Source organism: Myxine glutinosa, chromosome 13, assembly GCF_964187855.1.
Source record: "Myxine glutinosa chromosome 13, kmMyxGlut1.1, whole genome shotgun sequence".
In the NCBI taxonomy this organism is placed as follows: domain Eukaryota; kingdom Metazoa; phylum Chordata; class Myxini; order Myxiniformes; family Myxinidae; genus Myxine; species Myxine glutinosa.
The window spans coordinates 35,619,177-35,632,284 of record NC_136273.1 but is presented as its reverse complement, the minus strand read 5'-3'; the positions used below and the strand labels follow the sequence as shown (position 1 = coordinate 35,632,284).

General features: G+C 47.3%; 1 protein-coding gene across 2 annotated transcripts in view; it reads right to left on the bottom strand.

Moving 5' to 3' along the window:
* Window positions 1–12,537, bottom strand: part of LOC137438845 (GRB2-associated and regulator of MAPK protein 1) — an 84,518-nt gene extending 71,981 nt beyond the window's left edge. For both annotated transcript variants that reach the window (XR_010986803.2, XM_068134262.2), the window contains exons 1-2: window positions 12,044–12,537; window positions 847–981 (exon numbers count right to left, since the gene is read on the bottom strand). Coding sequence is in view for 1 of the 2 variants with exons in the window: in XM_068134262.2 (XP_067990363.2) it covers window positions 847–981; window positions 12,044–12,161 (253 nt within the window). In the remaining variant the exon portion in view is untranslated. The remainder of the gene's footprint in view (window positions 1–846; window positions 982–12,043) is intronic.
* Window positions 12,538–13,108: the final 571 nt, after the last annotated feature.

The following is a 13,108-nucleotide window of genomic DNA, read 5'->3' as shown; positions in this document are numbered from 1 at the left end:
CACCCAAATCCCTTCTCATTCCAATTTTCCCTCCGTGGAATTTTCCTTCTGTATCCAACTTGCCCACCCAATGCATGCGTGTTTTGTGTCCGATTTTTGTCCGTTACATCCTGATGCGTTCTTCCACGAGCCTCGACTTTGTATACAAAAACATATCCTGTTCTTATAACATTTTAATGGCCCTCATAAGTCTGGGTGATACATATTAATGCAATTCACTACATAGAGCCACTGTGCTAACTTTGCCAATGGATTTGGTAGACAGGTGGGTGAATGAGCAGAACATAGCCTGACACCGCATGCCAAACATGGCTTCAATAGACAGCACACTTTCTGCCTGGTGCTTATTATGCTTTTGGCACATCCTGGTTTACTGTTACCGTGGCACCATGCCAGGACGAAGCTCAACTCCAAACAAATCTTGTTTGTGAGGATACTTTGGGTTACCTGAAACACAAAGTGATGGAGATAAAGTGTTTCGAGCATCGCTTATCAAAATCAGGAAAAATCCATCCAAGATGAATGTCAAAAGTGAGGCAAAAACAGGAGGAGAAGAACAAATTCCACCTCCTCACTCTGATTTAGGCTCAGTCCTGGTGAAAACGAAGACAACACCACCAAAGACTGAAAGAGATCCAGACACAGTAGCAGACAGACAAAGAAAACCACTTTACATTGGCATCGCTCTTTGGAGAAATCGAGATACATGGATCAACAGCGGATGCAATGGCTGGCAAACTGGTGGCAAACCTCGCAGGCCATAAAGCCCAACACCTGAAGCTGCCGTCGTTATAACGCATTCAGACCTGCGTGTATGGTTCAGCAAACAAAATGAGTGTGGCACACCTGTATACTGGATCGGCACCTCTATCCGTGGCCCGACCACGTAATGGCCCTCCTCCAAGCTATGCGCCGTCACAACCGTCCACTGCCGGCACGAATGTACCAGCACCAGTTCTCCCACGCACTCAGAACTGGACCCTGCGTTCAAACAAAAACCAGGGAAGCTTATTTAACAGCGTCGATCAAACGAGGTGTACATACAAAGGAACCAATGTTCACACTTTAAGTGAAAACGACAAGGTCGTGATGTTACAAGCACTGGCTTACAAAGTGCAAATTACATGTGTCCAGTTCACTAACCTGAGACTCCAGGAAAATGTCGTTTAGGACCGACGTCCCAGAAATCAAGAGGAAATACACTTTAATCATGATCGTGCTCAAATAATTGGGATATACGATCCCATATAACGGGAACAAGATAGAGTAGCATTTCAGGAGCTTCATGTGAGGCATACAGAGCTTTATCAGGCTGGTATTCGGCCCTTAATGACACTGTAGATTTTGACACATGAGTTAATGGAAAGAAACAGCTTCACCAGACAGAGCAACAACTGTGCCCCCCCCCCCCCATCCCAAACAAAAAAGGTAAAACAGGTATATTTTAGGTAAATTGAATGAATGCATCAATTGTATTTTATTGCGTTAAGGAAAACCCCATACAAAATTCAAACACTCAAAATAAAACGTTACACATTCACATACTTTGAATTACAAGATACACTTGTACAGGTGGAGTAAGGGGGCCTTAAAACGTGGCTCATGTAAAAATGGCTCACATCTACCCATCCCTTCACCCCATGACCTTCTACCATGGTCATGGAGTGAAATCCCACCGTCCGCTAAACTCCCACCCCCTGAGCAAATACAACATAAAGATGGTTATGTCTATACATGCACTCGACATCAGCAATACCTTAGCTTCATTATCAATTCCCCATCTGTACGTACAGAGCCAGGAAAGGTTCAATAAGGTATCACTTCACTCCTGGCTAAACATCCCAGCACGGACGGACATGTGCACATGTTCACACAGGTGAACGAACGCACACACACACACACACACACACACACACACACACACACACACACACACACACACACACACACACACACACACACACACACACACACACACACACACACACACACACACACACACACACACACACACACACACACACACACCTCTTTATCGAAGTCCTGTCAATCCCCTGCGAACACTTCAACAGAAACTTATTCGAATGGTACGTCAGGAACGTCGGTGCACTCCAGACGTGCCGTTTAACCACCCGTGGACGCAGAACATTTTTGTCCCCCGTCGCACAGCGGAGCGAAAGGGGGACTATGGTTTTCCCCTCCGTCCATGTGTCCGTCCGTCCGTCCGTGCGTGCATGCATGCGTGCGGGAAGGACCGCATTCGAATTTGGTGTGTGGGTGCAACCCGCGTCAAAATCCAAGATGGCCGCCGCCATGCATGTCTGATGCCATGTATGTCTGAACCTTGTGAGATTAATATCTTGAAAAATAAGCAAAGTACCAACTTCTAATCTGGTGTGTGGGTGTATCTAGGCATAAGGAAGAACGCTATTGAAAATTGGGTCGCCACGTCAAAATCCAAGATGGCCGCCGCCATGTATGTCTGAACCTTGTGAGCTGAATATCTTGAAAAATAAGCGAAGTACCAACTTCTAATCTGGTGTGTGGGTGTATCTAGGCATAAGGAAGAACGCTATTGAAAATTGGGTCGCCACGTCAAAATCCAAGATGGCCGCCTCCATGTATGTCTGAACCTTGTGAGCGAAATATCATATCATAGCATGTTTTCTGCGTCTTCCACTTTGTCAACTCACATCACTTCACCGACGGGGGACCTAGGCGTAACGCTTGTTCTTTTGAGGATGAACAGTGCAGCTGCTCATTGCACCGGTTAAACCACAAAACTTGGCTCGAGAAGACGAATGATGGGATGAAAAAGGGAGTGGGCAGCCCCAGGTCCATCCTCGCACCCAGTGAGGGAATGCCACTCTCGAACAGAAACAGTGGGCACGGACATCATTCAGGAAATGTCATGAAGGATAACCTTGCATGCAGTTTGTTGAACCCCAAGTGTCCTTCTCCCCCTCATCTCACTCTCATCTCACTCTACTACTGGTGTTTCCCCCCTATCCATCTGTTGTTACATTGTATTCTGCTGAGCTCTTCTGCAAGCCTCAACTCAAGTACACACAAAAACCCTTACTCCCCATCTTAGTCGACAATGACTCCTTCAAATGTCCATAATTTAGTTCACGTGGTCAGCAAGCAAAACTGCTTTTGCACAGATTCCCATGAACAGCATATGCAAGGCCCGTCTGGTGTTGAACTCACCTGCCAAAAGTGCAAACTACTGAAACAATACTTCCCCCTACTGAAACAATACTGGCTGTGACTTCCCATCCCCTCCCACCTCTTGTTTATCTATGTATTGTACCGTCCTCCAAACCATGACAAATCCATCTATATATATATATATCTCTCTCTCCAACAACATGGACGAACTTTTAACCACTTATCCCAACTCTCTCTTTCTCACATGTGATGATTTCAATTGTCACCGTGCTAATTGGCTGGATGCTGGGACCTCTCTCACCAGCCATGGAACTTCAGCAAAGGAGGATATCTGTGACTCCATGGGACTGACCCAAACAAGCATTCTGAAAGAGGTGCATCAACGCCGGCGGGGTCTGACATTTCACTCAAGCAGATTGGCAGGGACCGCAAGCAGCCATCTGCCACGGACTGGTCTTCTATATCTACTGCCCTGATATTACTCAGCAGGGGAATTCTTCGACAGAAACCTTCTCCTTCTCTCTCTCATGCACAGATTCATCCCATCTCTTTTTCCATTACCCTACCCTTCTGCCTGCCTGTGGTACACTAAATATTGTGGTGAGGTAGTTGCTCTGAAATAACTTCCCTTCTCTTCCTGGAACCGAAGGCAATCTTAGTGCATTCCAAAAAGCTCACAAAAAGTGTATGTCCACTCTCAGGAGTGCCAGAAAACAACATCTATCCCACCTCAAGATTGAAATTTCAAACTTGTCTTCCTCCTCTAAAAGCTGGTGGCACCTTGGTAAATCTGTCTCTGGAATATGCTCCCCCTCCACCCTTACATCTCTTCAAATCGGACCACAGACAACTCCGCATGTGAGAAGGCCGAATGCTTAAATTCTGTGTTTGCTTCCACATTTTGTGTCCCCACCAACGCCTAACTCTCGGTACCCATCCTTCACTGTCATACCCAACTGTTCCTGGACTCTGCGTCTTTTCACCTGAGAAGGTAGACAAGGTTCTTTCAAGCCTCGACTCTGCAAAAGGACCAGACGGCATCAGCTCACGTTTCCTAAAAACCTGCTCTGCTGCTCTTGCACATCCTCTCTCTCTGCCATTTTCACCCTATTATTTACCCTACAATCCTATATAATCTTCCATCTGCTTGGAAAACCACCAACATTACCGCATCTTATTCCCAAAATCCAAAACTTCATAGCTATTGTTATGGAACCAACATAGTGCCACTTCGCATGACCTGACAAGCAGGGACTGCTTTCTGCACTCACCCAAAAGGACTAGTGGTCCATCTTATCTGCATCCGATATTGAATTCACCTGGGAATACCTCCACAAAATGTACTCATATGGAAAAGTTTATCTTTTTTTTTTCCAACCGTGGTAAACCAAATCCTGTGGTGAGGTAGACACAGTCAAGCAGCATACTCTGTCATAACAAAAGGTTTACCCAACCAAAGGCAAACATGTCATTATGTATGACGCACAAACAGGTAAGTTTCCATCAAACATAACTCTTTCAGATACAACTAGAGCGAAGTCGATGTTGTGCCATTGCAAATCCCCATGCTTCCCACCTAAAGCAAAGTTGAACAAAAAGGGCTTTCAATAGAATGGATACCTGCGCCAGGCTGAACACCTCACGTTTTGTAGCCCACTGATAGGCCATATCGGCATTCTGACCTTAAATCCAATCGGCTTGTTATTGTTACCCACCCAACTCATCCACCAAGTTTTGTCATAATCTGTCCACAACTTTTTGAGATATTATGTTACGTATCATTTTTGGCTCTATCTCTCAATGGTGAAGAATCACTTAAAAATTATAGTATCCGGATCCAGATCTTCAATAAAATATAATCAAATCGTCCTTGTCACGCACCCAACCTGTCCACCAGGTTTCGTCTGAATCAGTCAACAACCTTTTGAGATATTCTGCTCACAAATAGACAAGCGGGAGAAAAAAAAAAATACCCTTGGTGGTGGAGGTGAAGATGTTAAAGAGTTCCACCAGTAAGGACCCGATATGAAATTTTGAGTTTAAAAATAATCTTGTTTTGGCCCCTGGAGCATGAACTGGGGGTCAGATTCAAAAAAATCATTACATAAATTCATGTGTGTCCCCAATGTCGATTGCATATACAACGTTTCATATAAAAATGTGCCCATAATTTCATTTTTGGGTATTTGACCTTTGACCCCACCCCAAGGCCCCATGGTTCTCTTTATCTCTTTGCTGATTACTCCACCCTCTGCCATGACATGCCTCGTCCTTCAGAACGACAGGCAGCAGGCTCTTCCCTCTCTGTAGACCTTGATAGTATCACAAGTTACAAAAACACTTGGAATATGTCTTTCAATCCTGACAAATCTCAATACTATCTATGTCTCTCCGAACGAAACGTATTATACGGCAAACCCTCCAATCTAGATTCGAAACAATCCTCTTGACGAAGATCAGTCACTCAAACTCAAGGGTCTCACTTTTAGCCATGACCTTTTTTGGGAAAAATACATTTCATAGTTTGCCTCCAAAGCCAGTCGCCGACTGGGCATTCGCTGTTGAGCAAAAACTCCTTCCTGGGCACACCTGAACACCTATTCACCTACAAGGCCTTCAGTCGCAGCTTGATGGAGTATTGTTCTCCCCTCTGGGCTGGCGCTCCAGCCTCATACCTTAATCAGCTCGAAACCATGCAAACTTAGGCCTACAAGATCATTGGAACCTCCCACAATTAAGCAGAGTCCATCAGCCTATCGCTTTCCCATCGCAGACAGGTTGCTGGTCTCTGTCTTCTACAGTCTCCTTTCTCGTCTTGCACACTCTGCTCTTTCCAGGCTAACCCACCTGACCCCCGGGGATCTTCACCAAAATCGAATCGATTCCTCCTTGCCACACACCCAAACTGTCCTCCCAGTTTTGTCGGAATTTGGCCATAAGATTTTGATATATGCTGCAGACAAACAGACAGGGGTGAAAACTTCCTTCTCTCTCCCCTCTTGTTGTTGTGCTTCCCTCTATTATCTATACTAGGGCATGCCCGTACAAAATTATATCCCCCCCCCTCTATTTACATGAAATGGTTTGGTCCATTCGCAAAGCCAAAGCGGACGGCTTGCGAGTACGGTGACAATCCCCCCCCTCTATTTACATGAAATGGTTTGGTCCAAAGCGAACGGCTTGCGAGTACGGTGACAATCCCCCCCCTCTATTTACATGAAATGGTTTGGTCCAAAGCGAACGGCTTGCGGAGTTTGGTAAAGAAATCGCCATAGCTCGGTAACTACTTCTCCGATTAATATGAAACCTTGAAAAGGCACATCCTCGGGTCCCCAGCAATATACCTGGCAAGTTTCAAGTATATCGGACCCGTGGTTGTCGAGAAACAGCGGTCACAGACAGACACACAGAGATTACTGGCATTATAGATAGATATATAAAACACTGTGTGTGTGTGTGTGTGTGTGTGTGTGTGTGTGTGTAATGTTACCGATAGACTCCTAAACGGAGAGGCTTACGTGCTTGATATTTGACATAGACATGGCCATTGAGCCTGGGACGAACATGGCCGAACTCAATATATTTATACCAATACCACCGTTTAGAGGCCATTTTTCCCCGCAAAGCGGGGGTTGGCCTTTTCGGGGACCGTGGTTGTTGTTGTTTTTCGGTCCCCCTTTTTGAAGCAATGTTTTACGGCCGGATGCCCTTCCTGCCGCCAACCCTTTTTGTCGCCTTTTTACGACAAGCAGGGAATTACCAGTGAACTGGTACTCAATTAGCCAACCTCGGAAGGATGACAGGCTGAGTCAACCCCCTTGGCGTTAATTCAGCAATCGACCGGGATTCAAACCCAGGATCCTAGGATCCTAAGCTGGCACCCTCGCCGCTAGCCCAACACCAGGGACTTTGAAGGAATGAAGCAATGAAGCAATGAAGCAATGAAGGAGGTAAATCTTGAGGTGCCGTTATTGAGAGTTGAACGACAAACACAAAGTGGCCCGAGGAGCAGCTGAAGGAGGCACTTTGCTAGAATAATCACAGAAGCCTCACTCGGAGGTTCATGGAACATTCTCTGTCACCTCGGCTTTCCTTCTCTATTTGTCTGTGGACTCGTCTCTATGTCCTTCTCTCCTGAAGCGCCCCGTGTTTCGTAGATAGAATTCTATTTTAAATCTATAACAACGACAATAATAATATATATTATTGTATATAATATATACAAATATAGACCGATGCATCACAAAGAAGAACCCCCTCCCCCTCCCCCCCCCCCCCCCCCCCCGTGGCTTGGTGGGCTTTTGCAGATCTCAATGTCCTGTGAACCTGCCACGTCAAGTCACACGTCGGCCTCTGCCACCCGCGTATCACGGACCGCGTTTGGGGCTGACAGATTGGAGTCTTTTTGACGATCCATATTTTTTATTCATATTTACCTCAGTGCATTTCAGCGAAGTACCCGCTAATCTCAGCCGGTTCCAGAGCAGCTCGCTGATTCGCTCAGAGCGATCACGTGATCACATGATGTTCCATTACCGCCGCCAGACTGATTCGCTCAGAGCGATCACGTGATGTTCCATCCCGTCACACGTCACACGTTTTTTCACCTTTTATGCGATTTCACCATCCCCCCCTCCCTTCCCCCCTCCCTCCTCCCCTCCCCCCTCTCCCCCCCTCCCCCCTCTGCCCCCCTCCCACCCCCTCCCATCCCCCCCTCATCTCCCCTCTCCCCCTCCCCCTCCCACTCTTCTCCCCTCCCCCCCGTTCCCCTCCCCTCCCCTCCCCCCCGTTCCCCTCCCCTCCCCTCCCCCGCCCGGCAATGCCGGGTACTTCTGCTAGTATATTATATGTGTTAGCTCCCTTTATTATATGTTCTATGTGTTAGCTCTTATAGAAGCCTTGACTAAGTATGCAAAAAAAACACAACCTACATCTATCTTCAGTGACAAAGGAAATAAAACTGTGAAACACAACGGATATGGTATAGAAAACTGAGCTTTATCTGGACGGAAGAACTGCTCGAATCAGCTTCACACATGAAAGCCACCCAGAACCGGAAGTCTTGTTCCGCATTACCTCTCTGATGTCCTGGATAATCCTCTTTTCCTCCTTGCAGAGGATGGTGACAGCAGAATAGGGTAGTAGGTCCAGCAGGTCAGCCTGGGCAGTGCTGCTGATTGATGACCAGAAAGTCCCAAACTGATCAAGATGGTTCTAGCTCTACCAGGTGAGCAGTGGTTCAGAAGCAAGGTCCGGCTAGATAGTTTGAATATGGGATCAATGGAGGGGAGAGAAGGTATGGTGGATATGGTGGATTGCATGGTGGATGGTGGAAGTATCAAAGGTAGTTGGTGAAGATAAAGTTTGGAAGAGGATGGAGAAGATCAAGGATAGAGGGAGACAACTGGATCAGGGTTGTTGCACCTGTATCAGGCAAAATAAGAAAGCAGCAAGGAGAGTTTTGGATAATGTGAGGATTGATATGGAAGTGGATGTGTATAATATATTGGAAGAGGGTGGTGCGAATATGATCTATAAATTGGCTCTCTATGTCTCTCCTCTCTATCTCCAGGGATGGAGATAGTAAGGACATGAAGAGGGGGTGGTGATTAAGGATGGTGGTGGAAGCCTAAACGACAGGGATGGTGAAGTTTTGAATATGAGGGAAGGCTATTTGAAGGTGCTGTTGAACTGGGGAGAAAGCAATGGTGAGCTGAAGCTTCCCTATTATGTAGAGGGGAAAGTGGAATTAGCGACGGTCATGGAGAAGGAGGTGTGAACAGCATTAAAGAGGATGAAGGAGGAAAGCTCGACATTGATGCGGTGTGTATCGAGATGCTAGTTGCTGTGGGAGAAGCCACAGTCAATTTGAAGAAGAGGTTCTTAAATGTATGTATGAGAGAGGGTTTGATTCCAGAGGATTGGAAGACAGGGACAATTGTGCCGATATGGAAGAAGGAGGGCGATATTCAAGATCCGGAGACGTACAGAGGCATTTTCACTCCGAGATAATGTCATGAAGGTGCTGGAGAGGATTCTGGACAGGAGGATAAAGAAGAGTGTGGAGATCACCGAAGAGCAACACGGGTTTAGAAAGGGTGGGGGAATGACGGATGGGATGTTCACGCTAAGATAGATGGTGGAGAAGAGGATGAAGGTGCAAAGTGAAATGGCATTGGGATTCGTGGACCTGAAGAAGGCCTATGACATGGTCCCTCGAGAAATGGTGATGGCGACACTGAGATGGATCGGAGTGCCGGAGCACAAGTTAGGTTGGTTGAAGGGATGTACAAAGGAACAACGGGAAGAGTTTTGGTTGGTGCTGGGATGTCGGAGGAGTTCAGCATGAACATCAGTTTGAGGCAGGGAAGCGCTCTCAGCCCACTCATGTTTATCATGGTAATGGAGCTGATAAGCAGGAGGATAAACATACAAGATATTGTGGGGAGGATGTCATATGCGGACGATCTGGCTGTTGTGGTGGAAGGTAAGTGTAAGATGCAGGATGTACTGGGGGAGTGGAAGGAAGCATTTGAGAAGCATCGGCTGAAAATGAACATGGAGGTCTGAGGTCATCAGTGGGTCTGGCAGCAGAGAAAATAAATAAATATCAAGTTGGAGGGGAAGGCGATCAGAGGGAAATAGGTTTGAGTATCTGGGGGAACAGGGACTGGGAATGGTAGGTCAGAAGCACAGGTGCAGAGAAGGATTCGGGTGGGTGCGAAGCGTGGAGGATGGTGGAGGTAGTAATTGCAGACAGTTGAAAATATCAAGAAAATTGAAAGGGAAAGTTATGATGTCTTGTGAAACTCCGGCCTACCTTTACGGTCTGGAGATGGGTGGGAGCACGGAGAGAGAAAACAACAGAGGCTGCCATCTGTGAGAACAACTGGGTGAGGAGCATTGCGGGAGGGAAGAGGGTGGATTGAAGGAGAATGGATGAACTGAGGGAGGGGATTGGTGTGCAGATGAGCTTGACGGGGAGATTGGTAAAATTGTGGCTGAAGTGGACTGGTCACGTGGTGTGAGAGAATGGCAAAGAGAGCACATCGGTTTAGGGAGCAAAGCAGGAGGAAAAGAGGTAGACTGCAGTTGTGATGGGACGATTTGTGAGGACGGCTATCAACAAGGTAGTGGTGGTTGGAGAGTGGAGGGAGTTGGCTGGAGAAAGAGGCAAATGGAAGAGTATCGTGATCAAGGCAGGGCAGAAGATTATTACCATTGGACCTCACACCCAATAAAGGGAGGAGAAGAAGAAGAAGAAAAAGCTACTTCCCTCTCTCTTTTGACAAATCAATGTGGGCAAAGCTCATAGTGTGACACTGTCTATCCAAAGTGGAAGTCTAAAACCTAGCTATACATTTCCACAAACATTTATTGGAAGTGGTTCATTTGAGCTTATGTGCCTAACCATCAGCTCCTCAAAAATTGGGCATTTTCCACCACGGCAAATCGTTCCTTGGCAAATCTGAACTTCTTTTGACCTACAAGACTCAATTAAATACTACTCTCCTCTCTGTGTGCCGGTGATGCTCCATCTCATCCCATCCCATCCCATCTCTCCTTTTCCCTCCTCCTCATGCTGTGGAATACAAAGCTCTCAACATCGTGGCATTTCCATCACTAAACCTGAAGCTCAAGACCTGCTGCTCTCCAAACAAGGTGACCTCTGCTTTTTAACACCTCTATTCTGGTCTTGCTTCGTACCTGCTTTTCTTCCTCCTCCCCTTCCGAGTTTTCCAAAGGACAAACATTCATCCAACAATGCCCTCCTAATAATGGTCACCTCCCATCCTTCGTTCATCTTTTCCACCGCTCGTGAAACCGTTTTCGTGACGAGGTGCAATCCCGCTCGTTATTCCAGAGCTTCAAGGTAGCAATGCACCACCATCTCGCATTATGCTCCATCTCTCCCCAATTATCTTTTCTAGCCTGGTGTTGGCTTAGCGGTTAGGGTGCCGGCTTGGGATCCTAGGATCCTGGGTTCAAATCCCGGTCGATCGCTGAATTAACGTCAGGGGGGTTGACTCAGCCTGTCATCCTTCTGAGGTCGGCAAATTCAGTACCAGTTCACTGGTAATTCCCTGTGAGTCGCAAGAGGCGACTAACAGGGTTGGTGGCAGGAAGGGCATCCGGCCATAAAACATCGCTTCAAAAAGGGGACCATGGTGCCCGAAAAAGGCCAACCCTCGCTCTGTGGGGAAAAATGGCCTCTACAGGTGGTTCTCCCCAATTATCTTTTCTAGCCTGCTGTTGCGTTGGCTTAGCGGTTAGGGTGTCGGCTTGGGATCCGAGGATCCTGGGTTCGAATCCCGGTCGATCGCTGAATTAACGCCAGGGGGGTTGACTCAGCCTGTGATCGCAAGAGGCGACTGACAGGGTTGGCGGCAAGAAGAGCATCCGGCTGTAAAACATCACTTCAAAAAGGGGTCCACGGTGCCCGAAAAAGGCCAACCCCTGCTCTGCGGGGAAAAATGGCCTCTACAGGTGGTTCTCCCCAATTATCTTTTCTCCCACCATTAACCCTCCCCTGTCCAAGATCTCGTACTCACAGGTAACTACGTTTCTTCCCCCTCATTTATTTTCTCATTCATTCCATCACTCGTTACATCCACCTGTACGTTACGTATATCAAAAGATTTTATATACCGGACAAGCACAAGTCAAAGTCGGTGCGATGGGAGAATTTGGGAATGCGACACGGCCGCGATGGTCCAAACGACCTCTTGTTTCGCAGGCAACACGTTTACCCACCCAAGCGCTCGTCTCCAACGAATCGGCCCGATCCATCGCACAGGAACCACGCTCGGCTCCCAGTCCCGACCTTACACACGTAGAGCACCGCGTCCTCCCACGACCACCGAAAACCCACCTGGCCCGGGCTCTGCCCTGAGCAACAGAGGGAGGCGGAATTTATTCACGATCAGGTCGAGAGGCCACGACACAGAGCTCCAGCGAAGCAGGGCCCCGGAGACGCAAGGGCTGTCCATGCCGGCCACTAGCCGGGGGAGCGCAGCAACGGCCTGGGCCGCGCCATGTTGGGCGCTCGAGGGGCCCGGAAGCGGAGACGAGGTGGAGAGAAAGGGGTAAACAAAGGGAGGGACTCTTCTTCACTACACGCAAGACTAACCCCGGACCTTTCGCCGTTTCTTTAAATAAAATGGCAATAATAGAGATTGGTCAGCGTAGGGATACTAGATCGATTTTATTCCGTACCTAGCTACACCAAGCTATGACGAGCGACCCAAAGAGATACGACTAACGACTTTATACATTAAAAGGTGATCACAAGGGGAAATGGTGGAGATGTTTAGGATGGAGAGTTATAGACAAAAGTGAGGAAGAGATTCTTCAGCAGAATGGCCCATTCAATGGGAAGTGACAGGGGCAAGGGTTACAACCCTAATAGTGAAGAAGAAGAGTTGCGACTGCAGTGGGGAAGGTCCATTGGACCATTACTCAGGGTGTAATAAATTTTTGGAACAGTGAATAGTATCCCCGGAAAGGTGATGACAGCATAATTAAGTGAGGTTTCAAATAGAATTAAAAAGGTATCTAGTAGTGGGGATGTAAGGCCTCCTGCGTTTAATTTCCCTCTTATATTAGTAAAACTTGTTTGGTGAACTGCTGCAAATGATACCGACATGGCTTAATCAAGTGCATCAAAATCCTCGGCGGCCTCAATGGTTTGAGTCCAACAATTCGAACCTTAGTCGAATCGTACAATATTTTTTGTTAATGGTCCGTGCTGCTTCCTTGCTTGATGCTCAGCATTCAAAAAGGATAGAGGACGGATAAACAACCATAAGTTGGTAATAATTACGGCTTTCCTGGGTCTGATGACCTCGTAACGGAGCTCACATTATTAACTCGAACAGCGCACGGTAGAGGACTAGAGCAAATACCTCCACCAGGTTGAACAGTTGACGTTTTGCAT